This window comes from Myxocyprinus asiaticus, chromosome 17 (assembly GCF_019703515.2).
Source record: "Myxocyprinus asiaticus isolate MX2 ecotype Aquarium Trade chromosome 17, UBuf_Myxa_2, whole genome shotgun sequence".
Taxonomy (NCBI): domain Eukaryota; kingdom Metazoa; phylum Chordata; class Actinopteri; order Cypriniformes; family Catostomidae; genus Myxocyprinus; species Myxocyprinus asiaticus.
Window position 1 is genome coordinate 28,759,577 of NC_059360.1, and position 23,222 is coordinate 28,782,798.

General features: G+C 38.4%; 1 protein-coding gene across 2 annotated transcripts in view; it reads left to right on the top strand.

Annotated features, from left to right (window-relative positions):
* LOC127455281 (serine-rich coiled-coil domain-containing protein 2-like) overlaps window positions 1-23,222 on the top strand; it is a 70,832-nt gene that overhangs the window by 6,739 nt on the left and 40,871 nt on the right. For both annotated transcript variants that reach the window (XM_051723027.1, XM_051723028.1), the window contains exons 2-4: window positions 16,920-18,053; window positions 18,189-18,471; window positions 22,283-22,491. In XM_051723027.1, the coding sequence (XP_051578987.1) occupies window positions 16,962-18,053; window positions 18,189-18,471; window positions 22,283-22,491 (1,584 nt within the window). In that variant the 5' untranslated portion in view covers window positions 16,920-16,961. The remainder of the gene's footprint in view (window positions 1-16,919; window positions 18,054-18,188; window positions 18,472-22,282; window positions 22,492-23,222) is intronic.

Here is a 23,222-nt window from a genome sequence, read left to right on the forward strand (position 1 = left end):
TGTGTAAAATTTAGCATATAATATTGTAATATCGATCCCAGGCCCTTGAATCGAATTGAAATCGCATTGCAGCAGACTTTGAGGAATCGGCAAACATCAGATCGCAGACTAAGAGAATCAATATAAGATCGTATCGTGATGAATATTGTGATTTACACCCCTAAAAATCACGGCTGTGTACCACTACCACGGAAGAAAGAGAGACATCAGGGTTATTAACAAGTGTTCTTGTGATTTTTCCTAAGTTTAACCCTTAATCCAAACCTTAAACTTAATCATAAAATGTAACTCTAAAAAAACATGATTTTAATTGGAATATCACTGTTGTGTACCATGGAAGAAAGAAAACATTATGGCGTTTGGCATGAGATGAGGGAAGTTTATTACAGGTTAATGGTATTGTAGAAATAAATATGGAATAAGTAGGCAAATTTATTAACTGACGTACTGTGTACATTTGTGTTTGCATATACAGTACCTCCTTTTGCTGAACTGTGTTCAGCTGTGTAAACACATTTGCGCCTTTCTGCAGAGCATCTGTAGCACACACCTCTCCGAGTTAGACCATATCTGTATGAACAAACACCATAATTTCTGTCATCACATGCTCCTGTGTCCTGTCTGCTCTAAAAGGTGGATTCCTGTTTGTGAGTAATAATCTGATAATCTGAAATAATTTACTGTAAATGTTATCCTGTTGACATTAACTGTTGGCATTAGAATCATTTTAATGTTTCGATATGTTGCAGCATTGATCCGGTAGTGATTCAGCTTGTTTAAATTTACTGTAAGTATTTGGTTGCGTTATGTCATAGTCATATAAAAGTATAATTAATGATGGAGTCAGAGGAGCTTGTGGATTGTGTTTTTTACTATCATGAAGGATTAGAATAGAACATAGACTTAAAACAAGAAAAAAGAAAATGTTATCTTTCATTCAAACACCTTAAATGCCTGTAGAATTGAATTTGTCTCTCTGTGTGGGACACTGAAAGTGAGTGGGTTTTGGGAAAGGTGCTTAAGGTTTCAAAGTGATTGCCAAAGATTCTTGCCACAGCAACTTCACCTGATTGTTGAATGTTTTATCAGTTTCTGTCGTAATAATGCATATGTGACTAAACTGGGTGTTTGTATGAAGCAAGAACTCATTCATTTCTATCATTTCAACCACAAATTACATTTCTTTGGAAAACAAAAGGAGACTGTAGGCAGTATGTTTGCCTCAGTAACCATTCACTTTCATTGTATTCTCTTTCCCCATACAATACAAGTAAATGATCACTGCATTTTGCCAAACATCTCTTTTTGTATTCCACAGAAGAAAAAAGTCACACAGGTTTGAAACAACATGAGGGCGAGTTCTGTAAATGATGACAGGAATTTAATTTATTGGTGAACTATCACTTTAACTAAATCAGGGTCTCCTCCTGTTCAGTCCAGATTGATGTCAGGTAGTAAAAAAAGACATTTAAATCGACCTTTTGCATATCAGCCTTGGCCAGGATGGTGTTTCCATGTGGAACAGACTTGACCTCATATTAAGGCACATTAATATTGTTTGAAACCACATTATTTAACCTCTGATTCTAAGGCACCTTCTGGTATGATTTAGTTTATCGTAAAGCTTAAAATACTGTTAAATCCTCCAGAATATGTAGAAATCACTTCATAGATATAAGAAGTTATAGCATAGTTGTTTGTCTGTAGAGATGAGTCATTGAACATGGCCACCATGAATACTTTTTCTGCATTTGCATCTCTTGATCTCTCTGTATCTTTGTTTCTTTTTAAATGGCATCATGTCCTTATGAACCGGATCATAATATTCTTATTCTCTTATGCTTCTGAATGATAAGCAGCTTGTAAAGAAATGCTGAGTCATGTAATTGCAAACGCTGTTATTTTCTTGCTCTTGTTAATTAAAAGGACATTTTGCAATAATGCATGGATCGTTCGGCTGGAAGATAATATTTAAAAAACAGTAAGGTGAAGTTCAGTTCAGAATTGTTCAATTAGAGGCTGTAAATCCATTTTCACCAACAAATTCTTTTCAGTCTCTTTGTACTTTCAGTATTTAGGCTCTAAGCTCATGGTGATCAGATGACAGACTCTGTTAGGTACTATGCAGGATAAGGTTATCCTTCTGAACTTAAATCTACATGTTTCTTTTGGCACTTTTCCACTGCAGTTTAGTGCCGCCTCAACATGGGTGGGATTATAGGCTGATCGTCAAAGTTGCGCTGCCTCTACTGCCGTGACATCATCTTAAATGCGACACAAACATTACTGACCATAAACAATAACACGACCGCTAGCTGTTAGCTACTAGCTCATTGTGCTGCATAAAGCAGTTGTTGCATAGTGATTTTACACAAGTGTAACAGTTAAATTGGCCTGGTTGTTTTAGAAGCAAGCTTTCCAGTAGCTGGTCAACTAAATAAAGTGAAGCTTTCAAGCAGAATATAGAGTTAACATACCATCAACAGGGCACTCTCCCTCCCATTGCTCGCCAGTCTATTGCCATAGATAGCGTCCATTTGGTCAAACCACTTCCACTTTCTTCTGTTTGAACCACTGCGGCTGTTGTGGTCCTTGATGGTTCTGTAGTCACTTTTACGTTTTTTTTTTTTTTTTACTTTTCCCTACACTGTTGGTAGGTCTGTTGGTAGCCGTGTGGGGCCAACAGAAGAGACACTTCCTGAAAGACTTTTCGTTTAGCGTCGTTTCGTTCGTCGCTAACGAGAGGAACGTCTGTACCTCGTTTATTGACCACAGTGTGGTTTTGCGCACAGCCATTTCTTTTTACTATTCGAAAGTCGCGTGAACAAATGATATTGCTATCGCTGTTGCTAACTTTAAAACTAGCGGGTTGATGTGCCGTGTCGCAAATGCAGTGACGCTGGTAGTGACGATTCAGTCTGACCAATCAGTGATCTGCAGGGTTTTGATGTCACATTTAGTATCGGCTGGCTCGCTTGGAACCTCGACCGAGGTGGTACTAAAAAAACTACCAGGTACCAGGTACTATCCACAGTGGAAAACCCCAAAAAAGTGAGCAGAGTCAGTCGAGTTGTACCGTGCAGTGGAAAAGCCCCATTTGATGGTAATCACAGTTAATCGCAATGTAGTGTACACCTATTCCAACAGTCCACCCCACTGTGATTGCTTTCAAGGATCAGCTGTCATCCTGGTCTTTGTTGTGTTTAATAAGCTGGTCAAGACTAGAGCCTTTCAGAGTTCCTGCTCTTTTATTATTTGCTATTATGAGGTCATATTTTGGAATAGATGTTTTGAGAGAACCAACAAAGCTTATTTTTGAGGTTGAAAGTTCATTAAGCAGCAGAACATTTTGGAAAGTAGCGCAACAGAAAGAGTTTAGCTGAAATCAAACTAAATACTGCATATTTTCCAGTCTACATTGAAAAGCCATTCATAAAACTTAGTGATTCTACAAGGTTTATAAAATATTGTTAAAATGGGACACTATCCAGTACATCCAATCTCTGCAGAGAATTACCTCTAGCGCCATTTGATGTAACATCATACTAATGATTTACAGTCACTGTCAGTCAGTTGTCTGTATGTGGGAGTGTTAGCACTGCTAACCCTCGGCTACATACAGCTGCGGTCTGTTCGGTTTCTCATCCGCTGCCTGTGCTAGTGCTACATTGATTTATGTGAAAAGTACTGCTGAGGTCTAACTAGAATCACTGTGTTCTGTTATTGCTCATAAGAGACTCTGGTTTGAAAGTTCCTAGCAGATGTGAGGTTCAAGTACAGATCTTTGGAGTGCTGATAATTAGTAACTTTACTTTATGGAGAAAGTCTTCACTCACTGAGCACTTTATTAGGTACACCTGTACACCTACATATTCATGCGATTAACTAATCAGCCAATCGTGTGGCAGCAGTGCAGTGCATAAAATCAGGCAGATATGGGTCAGGAGCTTCAGTTAATGTTCTCATCAACCATCAGAATGGGGAAAAAATGTTGACCGTGGCATGATTGTTGGTGCCAGATGGGCTGGTTTGAGTATTTCTGTAACTGCTGATCGCCTGGGATTTTCACGCACAACAGTCTCTAGAATTTACTCAGAATGGTGCCAAAAACAAAAAACATCCAGTGAGTGGCAGTTCTGTGGACAGAAATGCCTTGTTGATGAGAGAGGTCAACGGAGAATGGCCAGACTAGTTTGAGCTGACAGAAAGGCTATGGTAACTCAGATAACCACTCTGTTCAATTGTAGTGAGCAGAATAGCATCTCAGAATGCACAACACATCGAACCTTGAGGTGGATGGGTTACAACAGCATTAGACCATGTTGGGAACTTTATTAAGACCACAGTGTTCTCAATAAAGTGCTCAGTGAGTGAATATTTAATGTAATTCAGGGTAGGCAGCAGATTTATTGTGAAAAACAAAAATAAACCAATCAATGTCTGCAGACCCTGTTTGAAATCACAGTTTTCCTTTATGTGGTTGAAGTACACTACCGGTCAAATGTTTTTAAACTCATTCTTTATTATAATTTTCAAAACTATGGAATAACATAAATGGAACTATGGGAATTATGTTGTGACTAAACAAAATCCAAAATAAATCAAAACTGTGTTATATTTTAGCATCTTCAGAGTAGTCACCCTTTGCCTAGAATTTGCAGACATGTACTCTTGAAATTTCCTAAACCAACTTCTTGAGGTATCACCCTGGGATGCTTTTAAACAGTATTGAAGGAGTTCCCATCTATATGCTGGGCACTTATTGGCTGCTTTTCTTTATTATTTGGTCCAAGTCATCAATTTCAAAAACATTTTCTTTTTAATTACAGTTTTGTTTTATAGGGAAATAAATTAATATGGTGGCACAATTATATTTTTGTCTACAAAACTAATTTCAAACATTTAAGCATATGCCTTCAGATCAAAAGATTTTTAAGATCATGAGAATATTTCAGTCAAGTGTTTCAAAAATTTTGACCGGTAGTTTATATTTTATATTTACATTTATTTTTCTTGTGTGTGGCGGATAGTGGTTTTCTTAGTTATTTAGTTTAGTTTCTTAGTGCTGTAAATAAGAAACACCCTTCCATTTCACTAGTGCCACCTTTGAAATGAAACATTATCCTAGATTGCTGTGGTTCACACAATCAACACAAACTTTCCTAAATTTGAAAGACTTTCACTTTGACATGCAAATTAGATATGGTTAGATGTGTAAAGAACCTGACATTAATTCTGATTTTGGATATATTTTATTTTCCTTTATAGTATTCTTTGGTCTTCCATCTCTACTTCATTATGCACCAATCAAATATTAATAGACTCTGAGTGCCAAATGTGATCTTCCAGACTCAAATGTGTGTGTATGTTTGGGTGTCTGATCAGAATATGTCTGGATCTTGTACATTGCATAGGAGAGACTTACATTTAAATAATTGGTCTATCCCAGGGGTCGGCAACCTATGGCACATGTGCCAGCATTGGCACGCAGAGGGGTAATCACTGGCACGCCAGCAGTTGCGAGAGAGGAATAGACTATTTTATTTATATAAATTCCGCACATGCATTCCAATCTACATCTTGATGTAATCCTTCCTCGTGATCACGCAGCGTGTTTTTATGAGCTGAATGGGAGGCTAAACAAAAGGTTAAAATGTGACGAGACTGCAGTATACCCAAAAGACTCGTGCAGCGCGTGCAAGCCATTTGCGCATCACGAGCAGGTAGCGCTTCACTTTCTGTTAATCGCACAAATAAACGTGCCAGCTTTGCTTCAGTCAGACAGCCTACATTCCATGTTTCATTAGTTTCTTTTTGCTTTCAGAACAATGCGTAATGCAGTAAGAAAAACACCACTATTAATCCTTGAGATTTCCAACCCAGCATACAGGTACACCCTCCTTAAACCATGGACATTCAAAATTACATTAAACGATTAAAAGAGAAAACATAAAGCCACATGGTGGGGTTCAAAAATCTGAGACTATTCAAAATATAAATTAAACCTGGAAATAAAGTTTTAGGATTTGCAGGTGCGATTAATTGAAAAGGGCTAAATAGTTGATCGGCGTGTGATGCGCGAATGGCTTGCACGCGCAGTGTGAGTCTCGTCACACTTTATCAACTACATCAAGTATGTAGATTGGAATGCAGGTGCGAAAAACATCATATAAATCAAATAGCCTGCTCCTTTCTTGCTGTTGCTTGCGTGATAGTGATTAAATGATTACAGTGACATAATATAAGAAATATTTAATATTCCACACAATTTCGTGATCAGTCATCAAATAAGCAAATTTGTGACATTAACTTTAACTCATAACACAAAAGGACAGGTTTTCTTTTATTAAAGCACTTTAGATGCTCTGAAAATTCACATGCAGGATCATAATTATATCATAATCATCGGGTTTTGCACAAAAGTTTCAACCAACTTGGTGTTTGGTTGTCGGCCCAGCCATTGACCAGGAAAATAAAAAATGGCGCTCCATGTCAAGAAGGTTGCCGACCCCTGGTCTATTCTTTTGTTGTATATCAGAAACACAAGCAGAAAGTAGTACTGTTAAAATCTCAGGATTGGTAATGCCGAATGGAAAACACATTTGTTCACTATTATCTGTGTTGAGGTGGACTGTAATGCATTTAATCCAGCCCTCCAGCAGGTCTGCCTTATCTCAATAAGCTGCTCTCAATGACAAATCCTTACCTGTACACGCCTGAAGCCAGCTCAGCACCAGATTGAAAGGAAACCAATGTCAGACAGCAGCTTACCATCTATCATGTGCTCTGGAAGACTTTTAGCAGACGCTGAGACTCTTTAAATGGGTAAGTCTGTTTTGGAAACAGCAGTCAAGTGTTTCTTGCCATTCAGGAACTGGATTGTGAGTGTTTTTGCTACTTAGCACCTCTTAGTTAGCTCAGATTTCAGAATGACAAAATGATTAAATAAACTCCTTTGATAAAATTTCAGCCACCAAACATTTAGCTAAAAAGGCCATAAAACACCATTTTCAGTTTTCAGGTGAAAGAGAAAATAGGCCAAAAATCTTGGCCAAAAACATGAAAGGAAACCACTGAAATCTGATAATAGAAACTGTTATGGAGAAAATTCAGCATCCAGTTTTAATCATAGTTAAAGTAAACACGTGCTGATTTGGACATCTGGCCCCAAAAGAACTTGCGTTTGATTAAACATGCACATCAGCTCTATGATTTCTTCACATCATAATAAAGTGTCAAAAAAGCATTAAACTAAACTGAAGTGATAGTACTAAAGTGTCCAGCAAACGTGTCTTGTGTGGTGCTGGGACTTCAGAGTCTTGTTTGTTATATACGGTGGCGATTCAGTACAGAGTCTAAAGTCAGAGAGCAAGATGACCACGTCTAATTGATTTAATGTCTGGCAGTGACATGCTGTGTACACATTATGTTTACTCTCTAGCCTGCTAAGACAAGCTACATCAGGAAATTGGTCAGGCTTGAAAAAGCCATTATTCTTCCCTCCCATCTCAATGAGCCTTTTCCTTTTGCACAAATAGGCCTAATTCAGGGTACCCTGATTGACCCAGAAGTATTAAATAGTACAACCCATTATACAGACCGTTTGTCTGTCCCTCTCAACCCCGTCTAATCCATACTGCACACAAAAATGGCAAGTACTTTCTTGACTCTCTGGCTTTGTTCAACTTTCAAGAGTTGGAGTGCACCAGTCTTGCTCCAAACAGTTTGTATGTTGTATGTTTTTAGTAAAAGGCAGATACAATGAGCGGTTTTGGGGAAAAAATAGCCTAAATATTTGATTTGCCAAAGTTTGCCAGGTTAGTGGCAACACATTTTTGAAAGATACTCAGAGACACTTATAGCAGCAAGAAAACTAGATATCCATGAGCCAGTTTGAATAGTCTGCATTGTTTTTTCTGTCTGTGAAACAATTCGTATTTTATTAGCAACTTTTGTACAAAATTTGGAAATTTGGACACATTTCTGCATTTTAGTGTGTTTTCTTTAGAGCTGGTTGTGGGCTATGGAGTTATTTGAGGTTTTTTCCACGTTCTATCAACTATTCCAAAATTAACCGCCACCCAACAACATGTAAAGACAACACAAACTGTGATTGGTCTCTTCCTGTCTAAGTTTCTTGGCCAAAATAAGCTGTAATGTGGACCAGATTTAAAGCTGATAGACGAAAGTCTCGCTTGTGTGATTTTGTGCTATAACAGTTGCTCACACACAAACAATGGTCTCTTCTTTTAGTTGTTCTAATTCCGGTCTGTGAGTGATTTTGCTGGCATTGGTGGTGGATGCTGGAAATGCTTTGTCATTAGTGGCTAATAGCAACAACAAATGAGATCTATGTTTGCCAATAGTGTATCTGAAGAAAAGTAGAGTGTTTCTGGTCAGACCTAAATGTTCAATCAGATCCATTTAAAATCACATTTAGACATCACATCAAATTCTCTTTTGTTTGATCTGAAGTGACTTGCCTTATTTCCTTAGTTCTACCTAAAACTCCGCCCATTGTCTTTTTTATAAGTCAAATAGCAGCTTGCTGGTGTGCGTGGGTGATGACTGTTTTGATGACTTCTTTGCTTGAGTGAGTGGGTTTTGTGTAGGAAGGGGCCAGTTGACAGATGGTCTGGGGAGGTTTCAAAGTAACCCCATCTATGACATATTCTGACTCCAGACTTTGTTGATAACCCTCTTCTGTCTTCTGAATATGTGTTCTGTATTTATGCAGATTTGGGCAGTAGTTTATTTAACATTAGGTGATAAAGATAGTTGTTTAGATGCTTTATTAGACATATTTTTGACTCGTAGAGATTTACAGTGGCCCCAATAAGTATTTGGAGACCTAAGACACACTTAAAATGTCAAAACTTTGCATTAGATAACATCATATCAAGTGGTATCTGCAAACAAATGATGTTAGACCTTTATTATTATTATTATTATTATTATTTTTATTTTTATAACTAATATGGCTTTTAACCAAGTAGTCCCAAGGTCATTTGTAGTGAATGTATGAAGGTTCCCTCAAGTTCACACAGGTGTCCTAGCAGAGTAACCACAGGTGTGGTTAACTATGGACATTAACTATGGGCATGTTCCACCAAAGTTTAACAGCCAGAAAGTGTTAATTCTAAACTGTATATTTATTGTTTTATCATTTAAACCTAACAAACCTATTATTATTATTATCATTTTTTTTTTTTTTAAATGTTCTGCTTGATAAGTGTACTTCTGCTATCTTTAAAATTAATGCCACTTGGTTTGTCATTTTGTCTAATTGCATTTAAATATAATGAAATTACATTCTACATTTTTAAGTGTGGCTTAAACATCCAAATACTTTTTTGGGGCCACTGTATTTGGCCCTATACATCTACTGAAAAATAGAGGTGTGTGTTTTTCACCATTGAAATTGTGACTGTGATGTGTGTAACAGCCTCACTAGCTGTGTTGTTGGGTAAAGAGGCTTTGGCAGGGTGTGTTGTGGCTGACCTGATTTGGCAGAATGAAGAGGATTATAAAGCCTGACAGAGTCTCTCTTTATTTCTCTCCTCCTCCATCCATCCATTCGGCTCTTGTGACTGCTGGTATAATCTCCCATCACAGAATGTGGGTCAGTGTGTGAATAAAGGTTGCTGTATTCATCCCTCTTTCCCCCCCTCTTCCTCCCCTTTCTTTCATGCACACTCCATTTGTGTGTTGCTGTCTAAGATATTTTCTTAAACTGTTAAACAGGCAGGTAAAGGTGGAGGGGAAAAAATATATATATATTTCAAAGTATTATGATTGTATATCTGTTCAATGGCTGAAGTAAAGCAGGATTTTTAGCACAAGTTCAATGAAAATGAATAAAAGCAACATTATCACACAGGAAGCTGGCATGTTGTTTCCGAGAGTTCCGGTACCTTAGGCTCCAGTGTGTTTACCTTCCCTTGTGCCTAGACCAGAGGCGTGCTGCATCAGCAGCGTGAGAGACCTGGGTTCGGGATCCCATATTGAAACCATGAAGTAATCACGATCGCATAATCAGTGACTAGCACGATTTGGAGGTTGCATTTTTCCCATTAACATTACATTGTTACTCCACTAAAGGTTAAGTTTAGGTTTGGGTTGGGGGTTTACTGTACTACATCCTGGACAGCTAAAAACAACTCTTTACAATGCCCCTCTGTGGACATTTCACCCAGAAAATGGAGCTCACACGTGCCCATACGCCCAAAAACACTTCCTGCTTCGGCCACTGGGGGTGGTGATTCACATTTCAGTAAGCACAGACCGATATCTGTGCATAAAGAATCAATATAATCCCATTATGATCCAGACATTCATATAATATCATATCTCCAGGTCCCTGCAAATTCTAACCTCTAGCTGGTACAGGTTTAAAACGGGGCAATACTGTTTACTGATGACACTATCTTTACACATATTACCATGTCCTTTAGAAAGAGACTCACGAAAAAGAATGAACTACTAAAACAAAACTATAAAACTATAAAAGTGGATTAGGACAGAATGAAGTAGGGCAACACTGAGGCGCCATTCATCTGGGCAAGATTTGGCTTTTTGCCCTAAGCCTTTCTCTCTCTCGCATTTATTTTTTTCGGTTTCCTTTTAGTTTTTCTGCCCATGACATCATTCACAGAAAAACAAATCAATAGAGAAGGAGAGTGAGTGGATGCAAGTTGCACACAAGATGCACAGATGGGAAATAAAACTCTCCTTTCTTTCTTAGATCTCTGCTACCTGTCCTGGCCACTGCCACTTTCATGACATGTATGCCTCCTATTTAGAACATAAATGTGTAAATTTAAATTTCCAAATAGGAATGACTTTTTAACATCTGGTGTGCTTTCTGCCATGTAATCACATTCTGTCTATGGCACACTCAGTCCTCGACCTTAAAGTTAATGAGGTTCATTCCTGTTCATCCCTTTAAACACACCCCTAATTTAGCTGTGCTGTCACATTTCAAGGCACTTTCCAAGCAGATCATTTCATGGTGGCTAAAAAATAAAATAAAAATAGTAAACAAGGATTTTTCCATTTACACATTTCAGGAAAACCTGCTTCATCTTTGTCACGCTCTAGGTTTAGCCTTGCAGGGTTTTTCCTGGCTCAAAATGAGGCAGAGGTGGTACCATCCTGATCATGTGCACACATACACTTGTATCATGCCTTCCACTGGCTGAAGCAAACACTTACAAGTAACATATTTTAGGTGTTCTAATAATTAGATGATTGAAGAAAATGACAATTATCAACTTGTAGCATATTTAATTCAAAAAGCTAACCTGTTCAACATTAAATTAATTAAATACAACATAACAGCTAATGTGTTCATTTATAGTTAACAAACAGCAAACCTGATTAACCTCTTAAACCGATAATAAGATAATCTCTGATCTCATGTATGTGGGTGGGTATGGTGGGAAGGGACAATGTGTTTTACAGCTTGGATTGGACTGATCGCTTAGATTGACAGGTCTTGATTTACCATGCGCACAACTGAAACAGTGCTGGATCTTATTACTTGTTACTTATTCTATGTAATTATGTTTCTGGTATATTGTGGCATCAGTAAAACCCTCAGATCACTTGTTTGGAGAGTTTTTTGGACTTTTGATAAAAAAGTAACTTCCTTTGAGATGACAATAAATTTCTTTGCCCAGATACAGTTGACATGATTGCAGTCATCATGTCAAGCATGAATAATTAACAAAATGAATAAATAAACTGCATGACTTTCTCAGCAGTGTTGTAACATAAGAGCCTCCAATCATGAGCAAAATCTATTTTCTTCAAATTTTGAAAGGTATTCTGTCAAATAATACCATGCAATTGATCCTAGCTTGCTTTTTGTAGAGTTATAAGCCCTTACATTTATGTATGCCACTTAGACGCAAACTCGCTTAAAGTAATCTCTGATGCTACGACAAGCCATATCTGCAAAGATGAAAGCATTACACTAATGGGATGTAACATTAATTTAGGGAAACTTTTTAAGAAATTGAATGTACTTGAATGCAAAAGAAACAATATTCACTTGAATACCTGAATATTCACCAATTCATAAAGAGACAATTATCTTTAGCATTCACTATTTCTACATATACTGTCTCTGCTGTCAGTAACTGTAATATGATGACTGATTAAATGATACTATAAATATGAACTAAAACCATGTAGGTGGCGGCATGTCTTAATGAGTGAGTTATTGAATCATTCATTAAACCGATTCATTCAGGAACGAAACACCACTGTTCTTCTTTGTTTTGAACTATTTGTGCTTATATCATATTAATGACTGAAGTCTGATTACACTATTCAGCACAAACTGTGCAACAATATGTGAGCAAGATGTACATGTTTGCATTTTTGAGTCACTGAAACAAGGCCATGAAACACATAATAGATTTTGTAGACTCAAGTTTACGCTCACAAAATTAACTTTTGTGAGACACTTTTTGTGTTAGAAAGGCCGTATCGGATCACGCTCTTCTTCTGAGGTAAATTCACAGCACGTCTTCTTCCAAAAACGATAATGAGCTCAAACGGGAAAGACTGTACCTCTCGTTGGTTTCATTCGGATTACACAATCAGAGAATATTTGTTTTCGATTTAAATTGGTTCATCTAAAAGTAGACAATTCAAGCTTTCTATAGACCAGGGGTCGGGAACCTATGGCTTGTGAGCCACTTCCACCATTCACCAACACATGATCATTTAAAACTTTCTAGAGATAATTTACCAACAAAAAGTGTGGGTGCGATTGCAAAGCTTGAAGTCAATGACAGTGTTTTGGTTTCCTTCCGAATTTGTCATACAGCCTACTCCTGGTGAACAAGGTTTGAAATGAACACCCGACAAATGCGGATTTTTCATGCGGAGTATTTTGCTGATGTAACAGCCACTGTGGAAGGCGACCTGTAGGCTAAGAGTGATATATTACAAGAAATTAGACACAAAGACGCGCATTTGATGAAACGTGATTATATTTTGAAGAACAGACGAAAGGAAAGCCGCCAGTGCACGACTGATTTGATGTGTGTGCAGTAAGCTCCGCTTTTCACAACTGCAATGAAAGCGCTTCTCCTAGACACGCACATGCATAGAGTTCTGAGCCTCTTTTCCCAATAACTATTGATCTGTTAAGAGCATTTTCTGATTTTATGAATGTTCATTATTTTTTTTATGTGCACCCAGGGTGTGATATAGCACCCGCAAAATGCGACGAGGCTCAATCCAGTTCGCGAGCTCCTTGTCCAAATGTATTTCATATGCGAGTAATTTTGCTCATCTACCCACAACAAGTGGGTGACCTGTAAGACATCTCGGAGTGACACATGACAAGAAATGCTGTTAGTCAAAAAGACGCGCTTGAAGAAACACACTTTATTATATTTTTAAGAACAGACAAAAGAAAAGCCGTCAGTGCTCGTGTCTGATTCGCCGTTTGTTCAGATGTGTGCAACGGGACCCTGTCTCGTGGATCAAGCGTATGTAAAAGTTATCACTCCTTTTTCTCTGTTTCATTCGACTGAAAACTGTTTGGAAGAATAATGTAATCTATGAGAATGCCGCAAATTATCTCTGATCATCTCGTGAGGTGCTGTGAGTTTAGTTTGCTTTATTTCCACGGAGCAGTTCGTTCATACACATTGTGAACGCAACTCTGCAGGTTCAGTAATATATATATATATCTTTGTATTAAAGAAACAAAGACGAAAGTGATTATATCATATAAAGTAATACAAGACACGATCACCTTGAACCTAAAATTGAGTTCTATTTATTTTCTTTAGGCAGCATAAACTGTATTACCAAAACGCATTACAAACACATTCGATAAGAACACACATTTGGCAGCATTTTTTGGGAACACAAGGGAATTTATTAGGCTTATTTATTATGATGATTATTATAGTTATCTTTACATTTATAATTGTCTTTAGTTCTTAATTTGTAGGCTATACGTAATTTTTCACCTGTTGTAATACTTGCCTGATTGCAAATGGGGCTGTTGGAGAAATGTTTGGATTTGGGGAGGTGGTTATATATAAGATTTTTTTAATCACTTTGTTATTTTAATTGCTTTTTTCATTTAATTTAAAGTGCAATTTGAATTTAGAAATGTCTTTTAAGTTTTTTGTGTTTCAATAAATTCATTTAAGTTTTAAAGCAAAATCAATAAAGCAAAAATATTCACCGACCTTGGGGGTTGACCATATAAACGGATATCACGATATTTTAAATGCGATTATCATTAAAATATTTTTTACATATTGCCCAGCCCAAAAGGGAAGTTACATTTTTCATGAACAATTGTAAAATGAAGTAATTTTATGGAGACCCGCACAAACTTGTGTACTCAATTCCATATTGCAACATATTACCAATTAATTTTTGCAGATTTCTTTGTTTTTTAGTAGTCTATGGGCAATATAAACATTTTATTTTATTGAAAAATGTTGCTTTTGAAAATAGTAAATTATTTGTTTGTGGTATGGCTCTTTTGAAAAAAATGCATCAACCAAAAATTAAAAAATTGGCTCCTTAGTGAAAAAAGGTTCCCGACCCCTGCTATAGACATATTTCTCATGTCTGCAAGGCAAGTATACGCTGAGTTTCAGTTCATTTTCGTGACGCGCTCCAGACAGCACATCCTGTGTGATTTCTTTATTTTTCAAAACCACAGCGTTTTGCTGTTATTGTGAGTGTTCACAAATAAAAGTAAACCCTTTATAGTTTCGAATGATGTCTTACTCTTATCTGTATGAGTATTTCTTTCTGCTGTTATCAGGGAAAAAGTCAGGTGATCGCGCCGGTGCCTCCGGTGACCACAGAGGATTGACTATGTTATGTTATCAATATAAAAAAAACAACTCAAACAGGAGCAATTCAGATTTTGAATTTTGGGGGCATTTCCGACCCTGCACGACACTATTTTGAGCCAGCGCCTGATTAGCTTGCCTGTTGTCAAGCTTAATGGAGGGCTATTGCCTAAATTCTGCTGGCTCTATGGAGATTTTTTTAATAGTGGTATTAGCAGTGGCAAACAATATCGAAGTTTAGGGCAAACATAATCCTTACCTGGCTGTCACAAATGAAGGCTGGTCAGGTAGACTTCGATGTTGTGTGGAGGCTGTGACAAAGAATGTCAAAGAGGGGGAGGGGCAGGGGCTCGTGTGGTCTTGCAGAATTACAACTTAAATGCAGATGTCGGGGCACACGTTTAATTGAGAATTGATGCCAAGGGCCAAATTTAAATAAAAACTAAAATATAAATTGAAATTACTTGCAAAAAGGGCACCTATCTAGTGAAAGAGGGTGGGTGCTTGAGCACCACTTGGGGTCTGTCTGTGCATGTGACTGTCTGCCTGAGTTTCTTCGACATTCGGAGGCAGCACGAAATTTGACGGAGGCGGCCACCTCAGAATTCTCTATGCAGGAAAAACCCTGCCTTGCCTCTTGTATGTCTATTGTTTCATAATACTGGATCTGGTATTGATGTAAATTCTGAAAGCTTTGTTTTTGAGTTATAAAATAGTGTTGTGTGGGTTTGTTTTTGGTGTAATCTGTAAAACAGGGGTTATACTACAGGACAACAAAGGAAGGAAGAAAATAAGGAGTAAATGTTTCAAATGACGGATTAAATCAGCTTCCTGTACTGAATAGAGCCCATTATGTTAAACCCCCCCTCCCCCCGTTTCTTCCTCTCACTCTCTTACATAAAGTACACACTCACACAGTATAACTGAATATATTGTTTCTGGTACACTTTACTTACCTTAGACATAGGGTTGGTTATTGATACAGATTTCCCAATTCGATTAGATTACGATTCATTTGTGTTATATTATTTATTCTGAATTATTATTCCATCAATAAATATGATGTCTTAAAATTACATGTATTATGTTGCACATACATTTATATTTTTTTATATGTTTATTGTATACATGTATAATGTGTACTATTTCAAGCATTCTCTGTTTCTACAATGAAAAATGTTTCCAGTTTTCCAGGAAACTTTACAATTATTGATTATTATTTGTTTCATTCTGATTTGCTTACAAGACACATTTTTCAGGCAGAAAAACTTGGGAATTTGAATAGAAGCATTTGTTAATGTGGCGGAATGACCCGCCCCTCCCTCCTGTCATCCTCGCCCAACCTCTTAGGGCAGTCCTTCAGCCAGACTCCCGACAGGAGTTGGGCAGGAGAAGAGGCGCATAATTAATAAGCCTTGTTGGGGCAGCGTTTGATGAGGCTCACCTGAATTGGATGGAGCCTCATCAACAATGCCATTCTTGGGGTGCTGGTTCATATTCTCCATGTGTGCACACACTGGCATCCTCGCAGGCCCGGGATCAGAGCGTGGAGTGTTAAGCCGAGATAGATGCGTCGCCGGACCCGCTCCTCGCACCGCCGGTGTGAGTTAGTTGTGTCACTGGGGAGAACAGCATGTGCTGCGGTCGACGGGTTAGAGGCCGGGCCGCTTTCCTCTCTCACCTGCCGTGGCCCTGGGAAGACAGGCCGCCAGCAATGGACACTCCATGGACACACCCTTGACCTTCACTGAGCCCCGTTGCACAGCGAGGATGCCAGATCCCCTTTTGTTTTTGACACAACCCCCCTGGACACTATTTGCTCCATTTTTGGACATTTTATGTTTATTATTTTTTCCAAAAAATGCTTCTCCGAGGCTTGATGCCACACTGTGTCTGTCTCTTGCTCACCCCACCACAGTTAGTACATTTCAAATTAAACTGCATTTGTAAGCTAATTGATTTGCTGATTGTGCACAATGTTTCTATTTTGAGTTGAAGTGTATAGTTAATCATGTTGATTATCAATCATCACTAACAATCAGTTTTCTCTTTCTTTGTGTCTCTCTCTCTCACTAGATCTCTCTTTCTTGTGTTCATCCATGACTCTACTGTTTTCTGATGGAACACAAGGTCCTCAATAAGCCCTCCATGGTGTCCAGACTGCCCAAATTTGGTTCCCGTCCTGCCAATGGAATCCCTTCCTCCCTTCCCAATGGTACAGCTCAGACTGTGCCCACACAAGAGGGCAAGGGTATTTCTTCCCCTGCAAAGCCAAATGGAGTGGTCAGAGCCTCCTCCTTTTCCATGAAATGGAAGAAGGAGAATAGTGGGCCAAAGGACCCTTCAAGCCCGGATGAGGGCACTCCTCCGGAAGAAAAGAAGGAAGTTCGCTCCTCTCGTTCTCCAGGGAATAGGGAGTTAAAAAGCCCTTCTACTCCCTCAACCAAAGTGCGGAGGGCTGCTGCCTCTTTATCCACTGGAAGCCCTAATCCCATGCCCAAATCCCCAAAGTCCACCCCGAGTCCCAAAGCAAAGCCCAAAAACTCTCAGATCATGACACCCGCCAACAGCCAGGACACATCCCAAAAAAGCCAGTCTAAGCCAACACAAAATGGGACGCCACCTGTGGGGTCATCAACTGGACGTACAGTCTCTTTAGTGCCCCAGCAACCGAGAGCAAACACTGGCTCTACTCGAAGCAGCTCCAAAGACAGCCTGTCCCAGTCAAACGACAGCCTCTTACGACAACCCCTTGCGTTGGACCCTATGGTGCGTTCCCAGAGCTTCACCCATTTCAAACAACTGCCCTCGCCAACCAACACACCCATGACGCGGTCCTTCTCTTTCAACAAGGCTGTGGAGCTAGCAAAACCGCTAGCTAATACACAGCTACGCCCACCAAGAACACTTGGACTCAAATCGACCCAGAGCCTTGTGCTTGGGTTGGGGGGATTGGGATTTGGAAAGGGGCTGTCAGACCGACTCCCTGCTGCAAGTCCTACCTCAGAGGCCCTAACACCGCCTAATAGCATAAAACGGCCTCTTCTACCTAACTCTGTGTTGACAAAGCCCTCGATACTTGCTTATAGGCTAAATCGACCAGTTGCTGCCAAACCACAGTGCCCTCTAGTGGTTGGGAGGACTTCTACAGAGAGTGAAGTTATAACCCCACCTCTCACTCCAGAGCTACCCCACTGTACCACAAAAAGTGTAAGTGTCTGACCTTGTGTAAATAATGCTGTTTTAGTAGAGTTTGGTACTATTCTTTTGGTGCCTATACAAAATATAAAGTGTTAAACATGTTCAAATTACAATTAAATATATATATATTTTTTTTTTGAAAAGGCATCAGCTCCCACGGTTTTACAAGAGGGGCCTTTTACAGAACAGGGGCTGGATGGGAACCTCCGTTTCACTACAGAGAGACCCGAGGACAAGTCTCTCTCCTCTACACCTTCCCTGGAGAGGAATGACACTAGTGAGGAGTTCCTTGATGACTTCGACCACCTAGGAGACCAATCACAGCATGGCATTGCACATAATAAAATTCCTAGGGCCATGTCCACGCAGACACGCCTTCAGAGCTTCTTAAGTGAGACCATGGATTGGGCTGGGATTGGTCTGGCAGGTATAGCTATACAGTATATTATGACTAGGCTAGAACAATATATTACATTTTTACAGTATATTTACAAATAATTTTGGTGGTGATATAAAACTAAGCAACATCATAATTAAAGTGATGATTTTAATGGCCATTTTATTGGACCATTAAGTTTCGTAAAGATATCTCATTAGACTAGTTTCACGATTATACTTTGACTGGCAAAGATATTTTAATAGAATCTCTGATTTAAACATTTGATTCAAGCAAAAATGCCATTAGAGTTGTTAAAGTTGTTAAACTTTGATATTTTATTCACGGTTGCTTCGCTTTATTTCCAGACATTCCAGCGTTGTTGCTGTTTTGTTTCCTTTGAATTTGCATCGCAACCTGAAAGGAAATTGCGGTGCAATAGTGGGGTTTCCCTCTTACGTAAAACCCCGGGATTCCCTCAGTGTAAAAGTGCATATACTCGAATTTGAGGGACCGACTATTTTACATTGGTGTGTATAAATGGGTATAGTTTGTAGTGTATGTGCTTTTATCCACTGTACTCCCAGAAATGTTTAATTCTTTCCACTGTGTTAACTTGTTGTTGCGCTCCATCCTATGACGTTTGTTATCCGGGCTGTTCCCGCACATGTGCACTCTTCAAACACCCATCAGAACGCCACTTATGTGTTTTCCTGAGCACTTTAGCCACGTTCTCTGGAAAGAACCTGGATGTGTTTAACCGCTTTCTCTTAATCCCTATAAAAATAAACGGCGTAAAGAAAATCGGCATTCTCGTTTACATGCCGTTTCAGAACACCGCTTTCTGCAAAAACCTTGGAATAAACGGTTTTCTTAAGTACATGTAAACGTGGTCAATGTGGAAAATTTTTGAACTACACTGCCTGGCCAAAAAAAAGGTGCCGATGGATTTAAATAAGCAGATACTTAAGAGCCAATGATTGGATCATTATTGCAGTGATTCATATATTTCAGCTGACATCAATTCTTTTAACCCTAACTGATGTAGTGTGTAACTTCTCATTTCTTAACCCTCAGGGGTCGATGGCACCGGCGCGTCCTGCTGGATTTTTTCCTCATAACAGCGGAAACAACTTAAAATACTCCATCATTTTTGGGCATACAGATAAGTGTAAGACATCATTAGAAACTATAAAGGGTCTACTTTTATTTGTGTACACTCACAATAACAACAAAGCTTGTGCTTTTGTAAAATAAAGAAAATAAACAGGGTGCGCTTTCAGCCGTCTCTGTCTCCGCGAGCATCTTTCTGAAACACGTCACAAAAATGAACTGAAACTCTGCGAATACTTATCAAACAAACATGAAACATATGTCTAAAGAAAGCTTCAAATTTAAAACAAATATTCTCCTGCAATGTAATCTGTATGAAACAAAGCGATATACAATTTCTCCTGGCTCAGCTAATTATCGCAAATGTGATCGCACCCACCAGAGCCCGCTTTTTTTTTCAGTAATGTGCTGAGGCGATCAATGCAAATGGTAAACGCCCCCAACACTGCCTTAAAAAACATCAAGTTCATCATCAGATTCATCCACTTTCCTGCGCGTTTGGAAGATGGCACGCTACACAGGTGAGGAAGAGTTCACATTTTCCTCAGAAGAAGAGCGGGACTCCGATGAACGTTTGCATTTTGAAGAGCGACTTGATCCAGCTGAGAATACAATTTCGGATGAGTAAGTCATTTAGTTTTACTTGCATATTAGTTGACATGCTGTTTTATATAAACATAGACATATTTTACTAGTTAGACTATTTCCAGACTTGCCAGCCGGTATTGAGAGTATTGAAATTTGAAATATGTCCTAATAGGCAAGTTTTATTTACATTTAAATGTTGTTTCGGCTAAAGCAGGTATTTAAATTGTATGCTGTATGATATAAATATGATATGTAATATGATATAAAAATAATGAAGTAATGATGCTGAAAATTCAGCTTTGATCACAGGAATAAATTGCAATTTACAATATATTCAAATAGAAAAAGTTATTTTAAATTGTAAAAATATTTCACATTATCACTGTTTTTGCTGTATTTTGGGTCAAATAAATGCAGCCTTGGTGAGCTGAAGAAACTTCTTTTAAAAACTTTTTAAAATCTTACCGATCTAAAACTTTTAAACGGTAGTGTAGGTCTAAAGTTTTTAAGTAAAGTCTTTATGTAAAGAAAATGTATAGTCAGATTACTTTTAACTTAAACTTGATTTTGTGAATAAGCTACAAACAATACATTCAATCATTAAGTCTCCTCACATTCATTCTCTCTCAGGGGAGGGGTCTTTGTCTCCTCAGGTGTGAATCACATCAGTATTCATGATCATCCACGCCTCCTCGCATATGGCCTTTCTAACACTAAAAGTGTCTTACAGAAGTTAAATGACTATTTTGTTTTGAATGAATGAGTGATCAGGATGGTTTTCACATCATTTTGTAGCAAAAACTCTAGGCTATAAGATCCAGTTCTCAAAAGTCTTGTGAACAAATGTTTAGTATGTGTTATATGGCCTTATTTCAGTGACTTAAATTTTTGTTTTTTCAAAAACCATACATAAACGATATTTTTTCAAAAATACAAACATGTACATACATGTTGCTCACATATTATTGTAGCCTAATTTGTGCTGAATACAGTGTTATCAGACTTTAGCCATTAATATGTTTTTAAGCAACTGAAAAAAGCACAAATGTCAAGGCATGTCAAAATTTCTCCAGGGCCCAAAACACCCTCAGACCCCAGAGGGTTAAACAACCATGTCGGAAGACGTATCCCGTGGTCGTAGAAAAGATGTTACTGTGTTTTAGTAAATTATTGGCCTGCAGCAAGCAAAGAAAACAACTAAGGACATTGCTAAAATCACTGGAATTGGGTAAAGAACTGTCCAACGCCTTACTAAAACCTGGAAGGATAGTGGTGAACTGTCAGCTTCATGGAAGAAATGTGGACAGAAAAAAATCTTGAATGATTGTGATCAGAGATCACTAAAACACTTGAAGTCACATTAAAAAATCGCCAGTAGAACTCATGGCTATGTTAAATAGTGAAAGTAAGAGCATTTCCACATGCACAATGTGACGAGAAGTTACAGGATTGGGACTAAACAGCTGTGTGGCCACAAGAAAGCCACTTGTTAGTAAGGCTAATCGGAAAAAACAACTTCAGTTTGCTAGAGAGCATAAAGATTGGACTGTGGAGCAATGGAAAAAGGTAATGTGGTCTGATCATTCCAGATTTACCGTATTCCAAAGCAGTCTGCCAAAAATTAATGCAACTCTGGATGGAAATAAATGTTGTGACGTTGCATAAGGTTGTCGAAACAATGTCACGATGAAGGTGCCCTGTAAATCAAAGCTAAAGCCGTCCAATTAAATACTAGAGTATGTGAATTTTTTTTTGGCCAGGCAGTGTATAACCTTAACTAAATTATACGTGCAATTAAAATTTTGAATCCACTTGGCAACAATATCTGTTGATGGTTAAAATGGTGCTTCCTGTCACTGAAAAAAAATGAATATATATTGAATATCGTAAAAAGAATGAACGATTTTGAGAGAGAACTTTTTAGCTATGTCGCCCATTTCTTATATATTGTTATGTCTACTATTCTTGTATTTATGAGACAAATGGTACTCTGTATTGATATTTGTTTTTCCGTTTGTGAAAATCATACAGTGTTTTTACTATTTGAAGAAGATAAAATAAAATGGCATACCGTTGTTAACTCAGTAGAATACAATTGTTAATGTTTGTCTGATCTCCACACCTTTCACTGAGTGTTTGACCCTTGCACCTCTGTTCGCAGGTGGTAAGGCAGATTTGAAGTGTGGACTGCCCCGTGTGCCGCCTCTTATGTCCCCAGATGTGGATCGTCATGCAGCCTCCTCGCTGGAGCTCTCCCCCTCTAACAGCTCGGGAGGAACATACATGTGGGATGAGGAGGGTATGGAACCACTTGGGCACAACACACACTTACACTGCTGCAGCAGCTACGAGTCAGACCTCAACAGCATAGTGAGTACACACACCCACACAAACACATGTCCTCCCACAATGATTTTTCAGGTCAAGGTTTATTGTCATTGATCTCCTACTGTGTAAAAGTAGCATGGCTGTATCAGACTCAGCATGACATTGCATAGTAAATGCATTGATGGACATGGGAGCAAGATTAGACCCATGTAAAAAATTATATTAATTGCTTTCTGAATCAACCCTGTTACTGTGTACTGTGGTAAAGTAATGGTATCAGATGTACTGTGGCGATACTGTGGTAAAGTAATGGTACCAGATGGTAATACCACGGTCTTTTATATTGCTATATTCATGTACATGGTATTTACAGTACATGGAACTTCATAGAACACAATGGTGCTACCATGGTACATATCCTCAAAAAACATGGTATTGCAATGCACATGTCCAACCATAACAGGTTATTATCTTAGTAACTTGTCCAAAAAAAAAAAAAAAGGTAATACTTTTTTATTAGTGAAGATGGGTTCAGTGTCTTAATGGTGCTGTAAGTGTTATTTTGTATTAAATGCCATGCGAAAAATGTCCTTATTACCTGTCCGATATCATTGAAATAGATGCCATGAAATTTCTCCCGTCTTTTGTTTATCCAATCAGAAGATTTCTGCCTGTCAGTCATTGTGTGCATTCAAAGGGCAGCACATATATGCTTGTGTAAGTGCTGGTACGGTGTCCTGCTCCTGTGAAATGCTTGTGGTTGGATGGCGAAA